The 17,446-nt window shown below is 41.1% G+C and overlaps 1 protein-coding gene across 1 annotated transcript in view; it reads left to right on the forward strand.

Annotated features, from left to right (window-relative positions):
* Nucleotides 1–17,446, forward strand: part of LOC108537030 (ras-responsive element-binding protein 1) — a 125,941-nt gene that overhangs the window by 70,737 nt on the left and 37,758 nt on the right. Inside the window, exons 3-6 of the mRNA XM_017884147.1 lie at nt 3,523–3,645; nt 4,281–4,493; nt 9,815–9,904; nt 11,867–12,030. Of these exons, the coding sequence (XP_017739636.1) occupies nt 4,323–4,493; nt 9,815–9,904; nt 11,867–12,030 (425 nt within the window). The 5' untranslated portion in view covers nt 3,523–3,645; nt 4,281–4,322. The remainder of the gene's footprint in view (nt 1–3,522; nt 3,646–4,280; nt 4,494–9,814; nt 9,905–11,866; nt 12,031–17,446) is intronic.

Genomic DNA, 17,446 nt, shown 5'->3' on the forward strand with positions numbered 1-17,446 from the left:
TCCCTTCCCTTCCCTTCCCTTCCCTTCCCTTCCCTTCTTTCTTCTTTCTTCTTTCTTCTTTCTTCTTTCTTCTTTCTTCTTTCTTCTTTCTTTCTTCTGTCTTTCTTTCTGTCTTCCTCTCTTTCTTTCTTGTCTTTCTTGATGGAGTCCGGCTGTGTCACCCAGGCTGGACTGTAATGGGGCTATCTCAACTCACTGTAACCTCTGCCTCCTGGGTTCAAGCGATTCTCCTATCTCAGCCTCCTGAGTAGCTGGGATTACAGGCATGTGCCACTACACCCAGCTAATTTTTGTAGTTTTAGTAGAGACGGGGTTTTGCCATGTTAGCCAGGCTGATCTCGAACTCCTGACCTTAGGTGATCTGCCCGCCCTGGCCTCCCAAGTGCTGGGATTACAGGTGTGAGCCACTGTGCCCGCCCCTGGCTGATTTTTATTTTGTATAGATGGGGTCTTGCAATGTTTCCTAGGCTTGTCTCAAATTGCTGGGCTCAAGCCATCCTCCCACCTCAGCCTTCCAAAGTGCTGGGATTACAGGTGTGAGCCACCACACCTGGCCTTATTTTATTATAATATCATATATTATTATTAATACTGGGGTGATGTCAGAGAGAAGAAAGGTTACAGAGGAAAGAATGAAAAGTCTAGGAATGTAAATATCCAGAAAGAAAAAAATGCTTCATGAATAGACCATAAAAATGTTAGAAATGATCTTTTATTCCCTGAGATTGAGTATCAGAGGGTTTAGGTTGGTTAGTTTGGGCTGTTGTTCGAAAATTGTCCAGGATGTGGTTATAGGGTAGATAGGACCAACTAATACTGGCCAGCTTGCTCTGGTTAGATGATCATGTAGAAGAGCCCACATGTTATGGTGGGTTTTTTCTAACAGAGAACAATGAGCTCCATTGTGCCGTGCACCATCTTTTTCCCCTTCTGCCCTGCTCTGTGGTCCTGAAGGAAGAACTCTAAAATAGAAGACATAAGAACAAACTGAAGTACAATCTTGTCACAGCCCAAGGGGCTGGTTGTTGGTTGCTTCTGGAACAAATTCTCAGGGATGAGGCCAATGACTCTTTTCTTTTTTTCAAACAGTGTAGCTGGGAGTTTCATTTTATTAATTATGCTTTCAGATTAGAGATAAGAGTCTCTATTTTTTTAATTGCGATTTACTTAAAATAGGAAAAGGAAGTAAATGTAAGTGATCTCGGTGTCATCAGTGGATAGTGTCACACTTCATACTTTATCCCCAAGGAAGAAATACATTTAGCAAATATCTTCCTGCCCAGACAAAACGGGAAACAACAAGGCTTTTCTCCTTTTCAAGTGGGATAAGCTTTTGCAATTTTCAGCCCTTACATTGATTAACTATACTGACTGTTGCTAGGCTTTTCTGTATTTAAGATACTTAGGTAGTTTGTAAGAATGTATCTTTGATAACATGACTGAAAATAATTCTTGGTGGCAATTTGGCTCTGTTTAGTGAATATATTTTTGTCAGTTTACTTATTATTTCCCTCCTCTCCAGTTTCTTCCCTTATTCAATGATATAATTAGAATTTTTTTTAAATAACTTACAATTTTACATTTAGTCTTAAAGGTGTTTAACCTGTTCCCAGACTTGAGCAAACTCTACCACATTTTTCTTTTCTTTGTCTACACAGACACAGACACACACACACATAGATTTTGTTGTTGTTTGTTTGTCTTTGCTTTTAAAATTTGAGATGGGGTCTTGCTGTTTTGCCTAGGCTGGACTTGAACTCCTGGGCTCAAGCAATCCTTCCGCCTCAGCCTCTGAAGTAGCTGGGAGTAGCCCTCTTTTCTAAATGTAGTAATATGACAAAAGCAAGATCATCTTCAAAACTCATGGTATAAATTGGTGGAAAGTTTGTAACAATTACAGGAAAGATAGATTTCTAGTTATGTTATAATTTTCTGTACATTAAAATTATGAGGGAGATATATGTATTTAAAAGGAGGTGAATTCAGTATTGAAGGTATCCATTTATGAATCACGTACGTAATTACGTGATTGATTACAAAACTCTAGGGAACTGATGACTCTCTTTTAGTAGTCCATTAAGAAAAAAGTATGTGCACACACTTGTGTGCACTTTGTGTCTACGTTTTTTTTCCCTATAGAGAAATTGCCCAAAGTAAACCTTCAAAGACAGTTAAAAACAGGAAGTTTGAAGCACAGTTCTTCTTCTTTTTTTTTTTTTTTTTTAATTTTTAAAATCATCTGTAGAGATAGGGTCTTGCTATGTTGCCTAGGCTGGTCTCAAACTCCTGGGCTCGAGTGATCCTCCCACCTTGGCCTCCCGAAGTGCTGAGATTACAGTTGTGAGCAACTGTGTCCGGCCTGAAGCACAATTCTTCGTAAATTTAAGGGGTCTGCTAGCATGGGGAAAGGTCATGGAAAGATGAGAGTGTAGATTTTTTTTGGCTGTAGCTTTCCTCTCTTTATGGAGAAAGATGTGGGCAAAGAGGCTGGATCCATAGTCTCAAATTGTATGTTTCTGCAGTTAGTCCTTTTACCTACCAGTTGGAAAACCCTTTGATTCACATCTTCAAAATGTCTGTTAACAAGGAAGGCACATCTTGTCTCTTTACAAGACAAATACTTTCCGTAAGATTCCCTTTTGCCCTTTTGGTAAGAATTTAGGCTGGTACCGCATGTTTATAACTGCTCTGGGTGGTACCATTTCTCATATGCTAGGTCATATCCCCTAAAGTTGGAGGAGGAAGCCATGAAAAATCATATTCTTTCTTGTGTTGTTCCTACACATTCTCTTTACAGCTGAGATGATGAGCTTGATCTTCAGCTGCTGTTGTGGACTTACATAATTTATTAGCATACATTGTGAGATAATAGGATATTAATATCCTAATACCTTATGGTAGGGCTTCAGCTATAGAATATCCTCCTAGATAAAATGAGGGAAGCAGTAGACTTCATACCTACTGACCGGACCTGTAGCCATAATAGTTCTAGTTGCAAGGAACACACAGGGCCTGAAGAAGTAAATTGTGACATGGCCATGGGCCATAGTTTTCCCTTTGGTCATTCTTTTCATGTCGCCAGGTTTCTTTTAGGTCTGTCCTGAGAGGGTCTAAACTCAGCCTTTAGTGAATGCCTGAACTTTTGTGTCTTTGGTTACTTTTAGGTAAAGGCATGAGATGGGTCAAGTGGAGCCTGAGCATTCTTGCAAAGGACTGAGGCACAGTGTGAAAGAAAATTTGATGTATGGATATAAATATGAGCTTCAGAAAGTGAAATTTTACTGCAGAGTCCTTTTGGCTGTTGGGAGTGTGCATAACAGGCAGTACTGTAGGGGCTAAGATAAGGTTGAGAAACAGGTACAGAATGTGGTTTTGGAAGAAAGAAAGGCAGACATTGCCTCTCATTTGTACTCCTTGCAGTGTTGTGAATATAGTGGTCTAAGATTATAGCAAATAAATGATTTCAGTTTTTTCTTCACTAAGTGAAAAGATGCTCACTTTGGACCTTTGCTTCCCTTCCAGTGTCAACGAGTACTAACAAGAGAAGAAGAAAAGGTCAACACAGACTCATTTTCTACTCCATGTGAATGATAGCTACAGCAGGGGGAAGTTTCATAGTCTTATCAGTTGGGTCAGAAAATGGAGGTAATCAGCAGTGTGGTGTGGTGGGGGGGGGTTCTTCTTTCCATTTTCTAGGGTATGTTACCTGCTTTATATATATATTTTTAAGAAACAGGCTTTTATATGTCAATTTGAAATTTGTTTGTAACTCTGATAGCGTTGGCTTCTCAAATCTCTTATAAAATTCAGGCTCCCCATCAAAATCACTGTATTGCAGCAGTGGAGTTAAATGAAACCTGATGTTTCTCATCACTAGTTTTAGGTCTAGAACATTTATGTAGTAGTAAATGAGTCTAGGTCCTTAGGAGGGTGCTGGCAGGGTGGCAGCTTTCTGGGCTTTGTAATTGTTAGCTTGGCCTTTCCCACTTCTGCCTAACCCAGATTAGGAAAGGTAAAGAAACCTGCCTCTCATGAGTTTGAGTCCTGTTGGTAGTGCACACTCAGAAAGGAAGCGAGGTTACTTAGTCCTTGGTGTGCCGAGACTTGGTTTAGATGAAAGCTTCCATCATTCTGGGAATGAATGTGGCCTTTGACTGGAGAAAGACAGTGTTGGATGTTTTTGACCTGAGTTACAATTAAAGTAGCCATGGCCAGTGCCCCCTGGCAGTGACAGAAGCCTAAACTTCCCCATGATCACATCAGCAATTTCCAATTTTCAGTTTTATGGCAGAGGCTTCTTAGAAGCTTAAACCCCTGTCCCAATGACGTCAAGTTCGCCCGTTGGCTTGGAAGGTTCAGACCTGTCTTCCATCAACACCATGATGTCGGCGGTCATGAGTGTAGGGAAGGTCACAGAGAATGGCGGGAGCCCCCAGGGCATCAAGTCCCCCTCGAAGCCTCCAGGACCAAATCGGATTGGCAGAAGGAACCAGGTAAGTGTTCACACCTGGTGGTGACCTCTGGTGGGTTCAATCCATGAGAACATTGGGAGATGTTTCCCAGTTTCCTATGATAAAACCTTGGAAGAATATGGAATAAAACGGACATACCCAGAGGCCTTAATCATTTTTCAAGAGCAAAATTTTCATGACTTATGTTAGTTTCCTTTCGTGGAGAAAGTTTTCTTTGCTGTGGTGTCGATGTTGGTGGAAGTGCCCTTATTTTTGGCCCCACCATTGTATTTTAACTCAAGCTTTCTTCACGTGATGGCCATGGCAGGGAATGTGACTGATTTCTGTACTGTGATGTGGTTTGTTTCCTCATTCACACAGCTGGCTATTTTTAAGTGTCTTCAGATTAGATAGCAAATAAGTACTGCCTGTGCTGGGGCTGCTGTTTAGCTTTCTATCCTTGAAAAAGCACAGAATTTGGCTTCAGATAATTCCACTTAAGATGCTGTTTAGTCATCTTGAATTTTCACTGGGCATCAGATCAGGAGAACACAGTAAAGTAAATAGGTGGAATTGAGAAGGGTTAATGCTGTTATGAAAGTTAATGTCTTCTCTACTGGGAAATAAAATGATTTTTCAATGTACAAATGGGACATTTCCTTGAAAAGGTGTTGCTATCTTGGCAACATATTGTTGAACAGAGGGTAGGTGGAGGAAGGAGTCAGAGAATGAATACTTCTCATTTCATCTCTGGATCCATGTAATACAAATTGACTTCCTCGTGTTTAAGTTTGGTTTAACTGATTTAATGAGGCTATACTAAATCCTTGGAGAGAAGGAGGTCTTGCATTTGTCTAGGAACCAGAGATGGATGAGAAAGCAAACCTGCTGGGCTTTTGTGAACTAATTTTCTTTTTTATAAATAATCCTACTGTGGCTGTCCTTATACAGAATTCTCTGGGTATTAATATGATGGTTTTCTATAAATTCTTAGAAGTAGAGCCTTAATTAAAGCTTTTGATACAACTTGCCCTACAAGAAAAGTTGTACCAGCCCCAAACCCTGTCAGCAGTGTGGGGGAGGATGCGTTTCCCACACCTTGCTGAAGGATGGGGACCTGGCAGAGTTCAGTGATGTTTTAGTGTTGGAACATTGATTCCTTTCTCTCTCTTTTTTTCCTTTTCTCCTCGTGCCTGTCTTCCTATGGGTGCCTGAGAAAATACTCAGCCTGTATGACTGTGGCCTGAGTCGAGAAGGAGCGCTAGCTCTGAGAAGAAAAGGTTTATTTCCACTCTCATGTGACTGTCCATCTATCCATCTCTCCATCCATCAACCCATTGGACAATATGTACCCAGTTCCTATATCCAGCTAGCTACTGTGCCAGGTGCCAGGCATTTGGGGAAGAATAAGACAGACAAGGTTGTCGTCCTCATCCTTCTGCTCTACCAGGAACAAGGGAAGTAATAGGAAGAGCTTTTCCTCAAATAGCTCCAAGTTGTCCCAAGTCCAGCCTCCAGATCAGAGACAGTGGTTAGGGCCCTGGAGGATGCCCACAGCACCCCCCATGTTTGCATGCTAACTGGAGGCTGCCTCTTCAGGTGTGAGGAGGCAGCTGTGCAGGTGGGGCAGGGCCGCCTTTCACCCCCCTCCCTTCTTCTCCAGGGATCTGGTATCCTGAGTTTGCTTTTGAAATGGAGGTTCTGGCTAGAGGTAGCCTGGTAAATATAGTTCTTAATCCAAAAAACAAAAGTCAGTGGGGAGAGAGTATGGGGAAGAAGGAAGCAGCCTCCTTACCTGTGGACTAGACAGGGAGGGCTGAGAGAGGGAGCCCAGGGAAAGTCCCATCGATGTGAGCCTAGAGTTCCAGGAGAGATTAGCCATAGCCGGATGCTGACATGGGTGCCAGATTGTTTCATTATGGAATGGTTAGTTATCACATTAGCTGCTAATTTTATCTTTCAACTCAGGAGGTGTGCTCCTTCCACCAGCATGACTGCAATAACTGGATTCAAAATTCTCCGTTAGGGTGCTGGGTGTGGTGTCATGTCTCTAATCCCTGCTACTTGGGAGGCGGAGGTGGGAAGATTGCCTGAGCCCAGGGGTTCAAGACCAGCCTGGGCAATATTATGAGACCCCCATGTCTTATAAAAAACAAAAACAAAATTCTCCAGGAGGGCCTCTCTTCCAGTATCACAGTGCTTTCTTTTCTTGGAGGTTCATTTTATTATTATTACTATTATTATTATTTTTTTTTAAATATAAACAGAATCTCTATTTCTCACCAGAGCATGGTTGATTCCTAGTTTCATAAACTATACAGCTAAAGTGTGTAAGCTGCCTTAATTACTGTGATATCTGGCTTTGCTTTTGTTTTTTTTAATTATAAAAAACTTTTTGTAGAGACAAGGTTTCACTATGTTGCCCAGGCTGGTCTCAAACTCCTGGGCTCGAGCGATCCTCCCACCTCAGCCTCCCAAAGTGCTGAGATTACAGGTGTGAGCCACCATGCTTGACCTGGTTAGTTTTAAAAGATTACATCTGGGCCTGTAGACCTCCTCCCAGATAACTTGGATTTTGTGGACCTGTATGATGGCTGGCAGCACAGCGCTGCCAGCCTCAGAGGTTGGGGTGTCAGTTCATGAGTCACCCCAGAGTCAACACAAGTCAGCCCCAGCAGCCACACGGTGTGCCTGCTGTCTATTGCAAGGTGAATGCAAGAGGATTTTTAAAAAACATTTGTCTCCCCATAGCTGGTCACTTGGAGGCCTTTAAAAAAAAAAAAAAAAAAGTATTTACATCCTATTGGTGACTTTTAAAATTTTATATATATAAAACTGCCTATCTACTAATTTGACAACAATACCCCGGAGATGGAACCCATCCCCAACTTTTGGCCTGGCTGTGAGATATCCCTCCTTGTTAAATCTTATTTTGTTGCTGTTGCTTTTGTTTCTCCCCACACCTCTGCCCCCATGGGGGTCCTTGGCCAGCTCTACTCCGACTGCAGTTGTAGAACTGGGCTGAGAAAGTGTGACACCCCCTCCCCCCATTATATCTCAGAACTAGAAGTATGATAAATGAGTAAGAACGGGAATTTTTTTTCCCACTGTCTCTAGGATGTTCATGTTTTGTAGAATCCATATTCTTAACTCCTTTTGAGAGTGAGAAAATGTGGAGCATACCTAATTCTCAGACCCAATTCCATAGATTAGAAAAAAGTTTTGGCCAGGCACGGTGGCTGATGCCTGTAATCCCAGCACTTGGGGAAACCGAGGCGGGTGGATCACCTGAGGTTGGGAGTTCAAGACCAGCGCAGCCAACGTAGCAAAACCCTGTCTCTACTAAAAATACAAAAATTAGCCGAACGTCATAGCACACACCTGTAGTCCCAGCTACTTGGGAGGTTGAGGCAGGAGAATCGCTTGAACCCAGAAGGCAGAGGTTGCAGTGAGCCACGATCATGCCACTGCACTCCGCCCTGGGCAACAGAGTGAGACTCCATTTAAAAAAAAATAATAATAAGTTCCTATTGCTCAGAATGAGACTTGTTTGTCTTTGAAGAGTAGTGAGAGAAAAGGTGGCTGTGAGCTAGACATCATCATGCCTTCATTCCACCTGTCTGGTTTATGGCACCATTTGTTTTTATAGTCTTCAGGGTGACTTTTATTTTAATCATCGCTCATAAGCAACCACAAGAGTGTTTCCTTTCTGTGCCTTGGGGTTAATCCTTCTTTTGGTCAGACTTTATATAGCATAGTGGTTTAGGGCATGGACTGTAGAGCAGCTGACCTGGGTTTTAATGCTGTGCCTACCACTTGATAGTTCTCTGACTTGGGGCAGGTTACTTGCCTCTGTGTGCCCCAGTTTCCTCGTCCAGAAAATGGGATCCGTAATAATACTTGTCTGTTAGTGGTTGTGAAAAAACCCTGATGGTTCTGTATAGAGTTTAGCACATGGTAAGTGCTCAATAATTGGTGTTATTTGCAAGGAGCAGAAACTCATTCAAATGAATGCAAGTAAAAAGAGGTCTGTTGAAAGATGCCCGAGGATAGGAAATGACCCAGAGCCTAGACAGAGCATCCAGCCCTAGGGACAGTGCCCTCCATCCCATTGGGTTAGCACTGACATCTTCCACACTGCTTTCTCCTGACTTGAGCTTGCCCAGGTGCAAGCCTCCTTGGGTTCAGCTCTACCTCTCCATGAACTTTCAGTTCAAGTGCTCATAATCACCCGACTTAGTAACTTAGCCATCCTCAAACCTGGGCACATGTCACCATCATCTGGGGAGCTTGTGAGACAAACAGATTTCTGGGGTTCTACTCCCCCAACCCCAGTCCGCCAATGACTCTGATGTGGCATGTCCAGAATCTGGTTAAATGCATAGAAAAAGCCCCCCAGGTGATTCTGCTGATCTTCAGAAATCTCTTGAGCATCGCAACTCCAAATCACTGGGAGAGGCATCCAAGCCTAGGTCCAGTTAGTTTTGGGTATGTAGACAGGAACCCGTGGTGCTTAGGGACTGTGAGGGTGAGGAGGCAATGATGCACACAGCCTAGAACTCTGCATGAACTATTTGGAAAGAGGATCTGTAGCATAGTGTTAGTGAACGACATTGGCTTTTTCCTAAAAAGGCAAAACATACTGCTTGACCTGTGCATTCTGAGGGAACATAAAAGGAGCCCCCTCACCAAGTAGTGAACTGGTTCTTTTGTCACCTTCTGTGGAAGTCTTCAATTTGGGTTGGCATTCCTATCAAAGTTGTCGTGATGAGGACAGCAATTTTCTGTGTGATGTTTTTGTTGATTATTTATGAGCAACATTAAGCAGATGCTAGCAGTGGGCAGAGTAATCACAGCATGCCCACTGGGTGCACAGCTAGGCACTGAGGACTTCCCTCTTGGTAAAGTGGGCTCTTCTGATGAGAACCTTATTATCTCTAATGTGTTCTTGGAGACCTTGAAACCTGTTGGAAAATAGCCCAGGTTGGACTTGGGGAGAAATGTATTCCTTTCTAGCTCTTCCGTGAGTCAGTGCTTAATTTTTCACCATCACGGATGATGAAGTGGTGTCTGTGTAATTAGAATGCTAGTATTTACTGAGTACTTCCTATGATCCCAGCACTGTTCTAGTGATTGGTATGTGTTACTTTAACCTGCATCGCAGCATGGTGTGGTACTGTTCTTCCCATCTTTCAAATGAGGAAACTGAGGCAGACAGGGCCGTGACTTGCACAAGCTCATACCTGGGCAGGTTCTGGAGCCCATGCTCTCAGCTACATAGACACAAGTGCTTATTACGGAAAGAAAAGGCACTCATTGACCGTGATTTGAAATTTATCTTCCCTTTTAATCTTTCTTTTTAGGAAACGAAAGAGGAGAAGTCTTCCTATAACTGCCCCCTGTGTGAGAAGATTTGCACTACCCAGCACCAGCTGACCATGCACATTCGCCAGGTAGACTCCCACTGTTCTTTTTTTTTCGTCAAGTGCAGTAGTGAGAAGAGGGGAAAGTAGAACAAGGAGTTAAGCACTCACTGTGGGCAGTCAGTTGAGATAACTCACGACCTTTGGACCAGCCTATTTTTGATTTAAATTATTCTTCTTAAACAGAGGGCAGGGTAATTGGATTTTAATGAATGAGTTGTAGCTGTGCCTAATTTAAATTTAGTATTTTAAATAATTTTGGGAGATGGTTATGAAATGACTTGTGTATGTGCATATTCCTGTGACAAAGTCTTAGGTCAATGCAGAATTCCCTTTTGGCTGGGTGCAGTGGCCCACGCCTGTAATCACAACATTTTGGGAGGCCAAGATGGGCAGATCACTTGAGGTCAGGAGTTTGAGACCAGCCTGGCCAACATGGTCCAGACCAACCTGACCAACCTGTCTCTACCAAAAATGCAAAAATTAGCTGGGCATGGTGGCACACACCCGTAATCCCAGTTACTTGGGAGGCTGAGGCAGGAGAATCACTTGAACCCGGGAGCAGAGGTTGCAGTGACCCAAGATTGCGCCACTGCACTCCAGCCTGGGTGACAGACCAGGACTCTGTCTCAAAATAAATAAATAAATACATAAAATAAAATAGAATCACCCCCCCTTTTTTTTTTTTTTTGGGGGGGCAGTGGTCTTCCTTTCTCACGGGGGCGGGAGGGCAGTGGCACGATCTCGGCTCACTGCAACCGCTGCCTCCTGGGTTCAAGCGATTCTCCTGCCTCAGCCTCCCAAATAGCTGGGATTACAGGTGCCTGCCACCACACCCNCCACATCAAGGCACACCCATCCTGGGAAGTCTTGTCATGGGGCCATTTATTTATTGATTTTGGTGAGACAGAGTCTTGCTCTGTCACTGAGGCTGGAGTGCAGTGGCACGATCTCGGCTCACTGCAACCGCTGCCTCCTGGGTTCAAATGATTCTCCTGCCTTAGCTTCCCAAGTAGCTGGGATTACAGGCACCCGCCACCACACCCAGCCAATTTTTTAAAATTTTTAGTAGAGATGTGGTTTCATCACATTGGCCAGGCTGGTCTCAAACTCCTGACCTCATGATCCACCAGCCTCGGCCTCCCAAAGTGCTGGGATTATAGGCGTGAGCCACAGCGCCCGGCCTAAAATCCCGTTTTAAATTTGAACAAACATTGAGTTAAAGGACCTTTCGTTGTATGTTGCTTGTCGATATGAACCAAATCCCTTACAACATAATGAAATCATAGCTGCGACCCTGTTCCTTAGTATAAATGTACATCACACAGAAGGAAATCTGCTCAGCTTGGGGTCTTTTTTTGCTTTTCTCCTTCATTATAAGATTTATCCTTCTTCTTCTGCTATGGCCAATTCATGACAAAATATTGATGAGTGTAGAACAGTGAAGGATTGATGACCTAGTATAATCATGACATAGTACTGAATAACATCAGGTCACTAAAGTAACTGGGGTTTGAATAGAAATGTTCCTTTTTACCGTCTTTCAGAGGCCGAGACTCTGCCATGTGCAGGTTTCAGTTCTCTTTCTCTGATGGCAGGCCTGAGTCATCAAATCTGAAGAAGGGACATCGACTCTTTTAATGGGAGGACATATTTCCTTCACTGTTGAGAGTCCTTCGGCTCATAGGAGTTAATATATGTGGTCAGTGAATCTGTATGTGATTCAAAGAAAGACCTGGGAAGGCTCTTCTGAGCCTTTCAGTAAAAATAGTTTTCAAAACAATGTGGGAGTGGAGGAAGATCATACAAAATATTTATTTGCCTGTTTTCCTGATACATTGTACCCCTTCAAGAAGATATTTAAAATGAAAGAGAAACACATAGCCAAGAAAGTTCATTGGTTTTTTAATAAAGCTCTGGATCTGCATTTCCTAAGAGCTGAGCTTTTGATGCACTTTCGTAAGTGACCGCTGTGATCATTGCTTTCTGCAGCACAACACAGACACTGGAGGAGCCGACCACTCATGCAGCATCTGCGGGAAGTCACTGAGCTCGGCCAGCTCCCTCGATCGCCACATGCTGGTGCACTCTGGTGAGAGGCCTTACAAGTGCACTGTGTGTGGCCAATCATTTACCACCAATGGGAACATGCACAGGTGGGTGAGGGTGCCCTTTGCTTGGGGGCTTGGCTGGTACCTGGAGGTTGGCAGGCAGGACAGTGGCCTCTGAGCCTTCGGAAGACTTGCCTAAAGATACAGAGAGTTCTGGAACTGTGTCCGTTGTATGGAAAAACCAGAGATGCACACTATCTCTGGGGTATTAGAGGTGTCGGATCATGGGAAACAGAAGTACCTTGGCAAGGTCTGTGGCCCTTCAGAGTTCTTCAGGATAAAACACAGTCATTTCCCCTCTGCCAGGTGGAGTTTGTTTGGGTGCTAGAAGTGGGCAGATTATCACATGTAAAAGAAGAGCCCTCCAAGAGTAGCATCCATGTAACCCTGCCATTTAAAAAATACTTGCATATGCCTACCAGTTTCCTCACAGACCTTTTCGTTGCAAAAATCAGTCTGGGACCTTTTAATAAATAGTTAAGTGGCTTGGTCCTGGAGCTTCAGGATAAGATAGGATAAAATTAAGAAAAAGAAAATCTGATAAACGTCAGGACATTACTTCCTGAGAGAAAAAGATGCTCACTCAGGTGGGAGACAGTAGAGTGGTGGACATAGTAAAATTGGGGTGAACCTATGGAAAATAGTTTATAGGCAGATCATACATGTTTTGAGGGATTTACTTTTCCATATTCCTGTCCAGTCCTTATTCTGCTTTCTTTTAAAAAAGTTGAGTCGCATTTGTTACATGTTTATTTCAAAAGAAAACTTTATATAATTACTATAAAATTGATATGCTAATTATATTTGGTTATATAAACACTAAAATGAGATGGGCCAGTTTATTATACGTACACGTGGGACATACTGATACAGCAGTTAAGTTTCTTGATTTGGGAACTAGGCACCTGAATTCAGGTCTCAGCTGCTACTTGTAAATTTTCTATCCTCAAACAAGTTACTTAACCTCTTTGTACTCCAGTTTCTCATCTTTAAAAAAAGATTTTTTTGTTTCATTATTTTCTTTCATGCTATTTTGACCCCCAAAAATGAGATTTTTAATCGTATCTACTTCATTGGATAAGGATGAGGATTAGGTGATAATTAGTTTAGCATACAGTTCCTGGCACAAACTAAGCACTCAATGTTATTTATTATTATTCGCATTTCTAAGTATTGCTGCAATAATTTAAAGCCTATGTATATTTCGGTCTGAACTCTTAGAAGTGAGGCATAGTATGACTTCATGAAAAGTAGGAGTATTTTAAGAATTTACAAAGTGTTTTGCTTTTTTGTTTTCTCATAAATTTCGGTCTTGATGGGTTATTCTCTTTGCCCCTCCTCTTGGGAGTGTTTTCGGATATAAAGGAATTGAATAGTGTCACTATTTTACAATACAATATTTTGCATTTTAGCTTTTTATTTTTTTTTTACCACCGTGTTGGCCTGTTGATATCATTTATTTTTGCTTTGCGTTTAGGTCTGCTCATTCTACACCCCACACGCCCAAAAAGTCCTTTGTTCTTTACGTATTTGCTCTTCTCAGAATCTGGTCCTAGAGGTATTGCCTGTTCCCCTCTTGGGGATTCCTTCACTTTTTCCTACTGAGCCGCTGCTCAGTGGAACTCCCCGTGGGCCAGCTCCAAGTTGGCAGGGGCAGTGGGCACATTGATGAAGAGGACCCTCCTAGTGGCGTTTTGGCCCTAACCACTGACCGCTGTGATCCTCCATGAGACATCTCTTGATATTAGGCCCAATCACTCCTAATTCGGAAAATTTCTATTTTGAGACATGATTGAAATAAACACAGCTCTAAAAGGCATAGTTATTGTCTTCTACAATAACCTGTGTGGCAGTGTGTTTTACAAATAAATAATCATTGCTGAAGCTATGGTGCTCTGGGTGTCATATCTGTATTACATGAATACATATCTGTATTCACTTTTCTTTTCTTTTTTTTTTTTTTTTTTTTTTTTTACATCTTACGGTATAATTCATACATCATACGTTATACCATGTAAAGCATGTACTTGTACTTCAGTGGGCTTCAGATTCTTTTTTATTGTTAAATAATAGTTCATTGTGGAAATATGATACCACATTTTAGTTATCCCTTCATCAGTTGATGGACATTTAGGTTGTTTCAACTTTTTGGTTATTATGAACAAAGCTGCTGTTGACATTGTTGTACAACATTTGTTGTGGGCCTGTGTTTTTGTTTTTCTTGGTAGACACTTAGGAATGGAATTGCTGGGTCATATGGTAAATCCATGTTTAAGTCGAGGAATTGCTAAACTGTTGTTAAAAGTTCCAATTTGGGGGTATTGCCATTATAACAATACTAACTCGGTCCATGAACTTGGGATGTTTTCCCACTTGTTAAGTCTTCTTGAATTTCTTTCAACGTCTTATAGTTTTCAGAGTACAAGTTAAATTTATGTATATTGGTTAAATTTATTTCTAAGTATTTTATTATTTTTGATATTACTATAAGTAGTTTTCTAATTTAATTTTTCAATTGTTCGTGGCTAGTGTATTGATACACAGTTAAAATTTATATATTGATTTTGTTCCCTCCAACCTTAGTGACCTAATTTATTCATTCTAGTAGTTACTTAGTGGATTCCTTAGGTTATTCTATATCATGTCTGTATTCATTTTCTCGCCTACTTGCCCTGGCTACAACCTGCAAAACAATGTCAAATAGAAGTAAAGAGAATGAACATTCTTTTCTTGTTTGTGATCTTAAGGAGAAGGCATTCAGTCTTTCCCCATTAAATATGATATTAGTTGTAGGTTTTTAAAATAAATGTTCCTTACCAGTTTGAGAAAGTTTCTTTTCCTAGTTTTTTGAGTGTTTTATCGTGAAAAGTATTGGATTGTGTCAGATGATTTTTTTTTTTGCATCTATACTTGGGTTGTTTTTGTCCTTTATTCTTTTGTTGTTCATTTGTTTTTTTGAAATAGAGTCTCGTTCTGTCACTCAGGTCAGAGTGCAGTGGCGTGATCTTGGCTCACTGCAACCTGTAGCTCTCGGGTTCAAGCGATTCTCCTGCCTCAGCCTCCCGGGTAGTTGGGACTACAGGTGTGCACCACTACGCCCGGCTAATTTTTGTATATTTAGTAGAGATGGGGTTTCACCATGTCAGCCAGTCTGGTCTTGAACTCCCGACCTCAGGTGATCCTCCCACCTTGGCCTCCCAAAGTGCTGGGATTACAGGTGTGAGCCACCGCGCCTGGCCCCAGGTTTTGTTTCTTCTTGAGTCAGTTTCAATAGTTTGTGTCTTTCTAGGAATTTTGGCCATTTCATCAAGTGATTGGTTAGCATACAATAACTCATAATATCCTTTTGTAATCCTTTTTATTCTACAAAGTCAGTAGTAATTTCCTTTCTTTCATTCCTAACTATAATAATTTGAATCTTCTTTTTTTCCCCTTAGTCAATCTAGCTAAACATTTGTAAATTTTATTGATCTTTTCAAAGAACCAACTTTTGGTTTCATTGATTTCCCTCTGTTCTGTCCTCTATTTCATTAAATTACTGTTCTAAACATTATTATTTCCCCTTTTCTGCTTTCTTTAGGTTTAGTTTGACCTTTTTCCGGTGTTACAGCAAAGTATAAGGCTGGATTATTGACTTGAGAGCTTTTTAAATACAGGCTTTTATAACTATACATTTTCCTATAAGCATTGCTTTAGTTGTTTCCCGTAAGTTTTTGTATGTTGTGTTTTCTTTTTCATTCATCTCAGCATGTTTTCTAATTTCCCTTGTGATTTCTTCTTTGACCCACTGGTTATTTAGAAGTGTGGTGTTCAGTTTTCACAAATTTGTGACTTCTCAAATTTCTTACTAATTTCTAGTTTCATTTCATTATGGTCGGGAAAATTCATTCCATTAATTTGTTACTGATTTCTAGTTTCGTTCCATTATAGTTGGGGAACATACTTTGCATGATTTCAAACTTTTTAAATGTACTGAGGCTTGTTTTATCACCTAGCATATGGTTTATCCTGGAGAATGTTCCATCTGTTTGAGAAGAACGTGTATTCTGCTGTTGTTGGGTGGAGTGTTCTATAGATTTGCTGTTAGGTCTAGTAGGTTTATAGCATTGTTCAAGTCTTCCATTTCCTTATTGATCTCCAGTTATTTTTATGTACTCTGCCTTGTAAGGATTGTATAATTATTATCCCATTTTGCAAATGAGGAAAGAACTGAAGTAATAGGCAGTGATAAGATTTGAATAAAGGATATCTGGCTTCAGAGGCCATGCTTTTAACTACCACAGGTTGAGTACGCCATATTCAAAATACTTGGACCAGAAGTGTTTAGGATTTTGATTTGTTGTGTTTTTGTTTTGTTTTCTTGGAATATTTGCACATACATAATGAGGTATCTTGAGGATGGGACACAGATGCAAGTCTGCACACAAAATTTATATATGTTTCATATACACCTTATACACATAGCCTGAGCATAATTGTATGCAATATTTTTAATAACTTTGTGCATGAAACAAAATTTTGACTGGGACCCATTACATGAGGTAAGGTGTGGAATTTTCACTTGTGGCATCATGTTAGCTCTCAAAAAGTTTTCAATATTGAAATGTTTCAGATTTCAGATTTTCTGATTGGGACGCACAGACTGTATGTGAGAAATAATTGATGTAGCTTTTGTGTCACTTTGCATATTAGAAAAAACACTCTTTCACTCTTTTGCTCATTCTCAATACTATTCTGTGCTGTTATAGAACGTTATTTTCAATGTTAAACTATTACTGTCATCCCACTAGCATATTCTATGTATAGTGAGCATGGGATAGTTTTGGGGGCAACCATTTTGACTGAATTTTATTACTCTGTGTTGTTTGGGTTTACTTGGATAGTCTTAGAAATTATTTTGAATTTTTTATAGCATAGCCCTTGGTACTATTCTAAGATACATTTCTCATTTATGGTCATTGTATTTTGGAGTCGTTTATAAATATTTTTTTAAAGCAGACATTGGCCGGGCATGGTGGATCACACCTGTAATCTCAGCACTTTGGGAGGTTGAGACAAGCCAATCACTTGAGGCCAGGAGTTTGAAACCAGCCTGGCCAACATAATAATATCATGTGTCTACTAAAAATGCCAAAAATTAGCCAGATGTGGTGGTGTGCGCCTGTAGTCCCAGCTACTCAGGAGGCTGAGGCACAAGAATCGCTTGAACCCAGGAGGTGGAAGTTGCAGTGAGCCGAGATCTTGCCACTGCACTCCAGCCTGGGCAACAGAAGAAAAGCAGGCCTTGGGGATACTTGTTTTGCTAATTTTGGTTTTCTGGTACTGATTTTACTTATTTTGAGACACCTTGATTCAGAGAAGAGGACTAAATTGGGGCTGAGTTCTAATCTTAGTTCTGTAGAATTTTGTGGACATCTCTTAATTTTTTGACACTTTAACAGAATGGCTTAGTATTACCTCA

Source organism: Rhinopithecus bieti, unplaced genomic scaffold, assembly GCF_001698545.2.
Source record: "Rhinopithecus bieti isolate Rb0 unplaced genomic scaffold, ASM169854v2 scaffold_14232, whole genome shotgun sequence".
Classification (NCBI taxonomy): domain Eukaryota; kingdom Metazoa; phylum Chordata; class Mammalia; order Primates; family Cercopithecidae; genus Rhinopithecus; species Rhinopithecus bieti.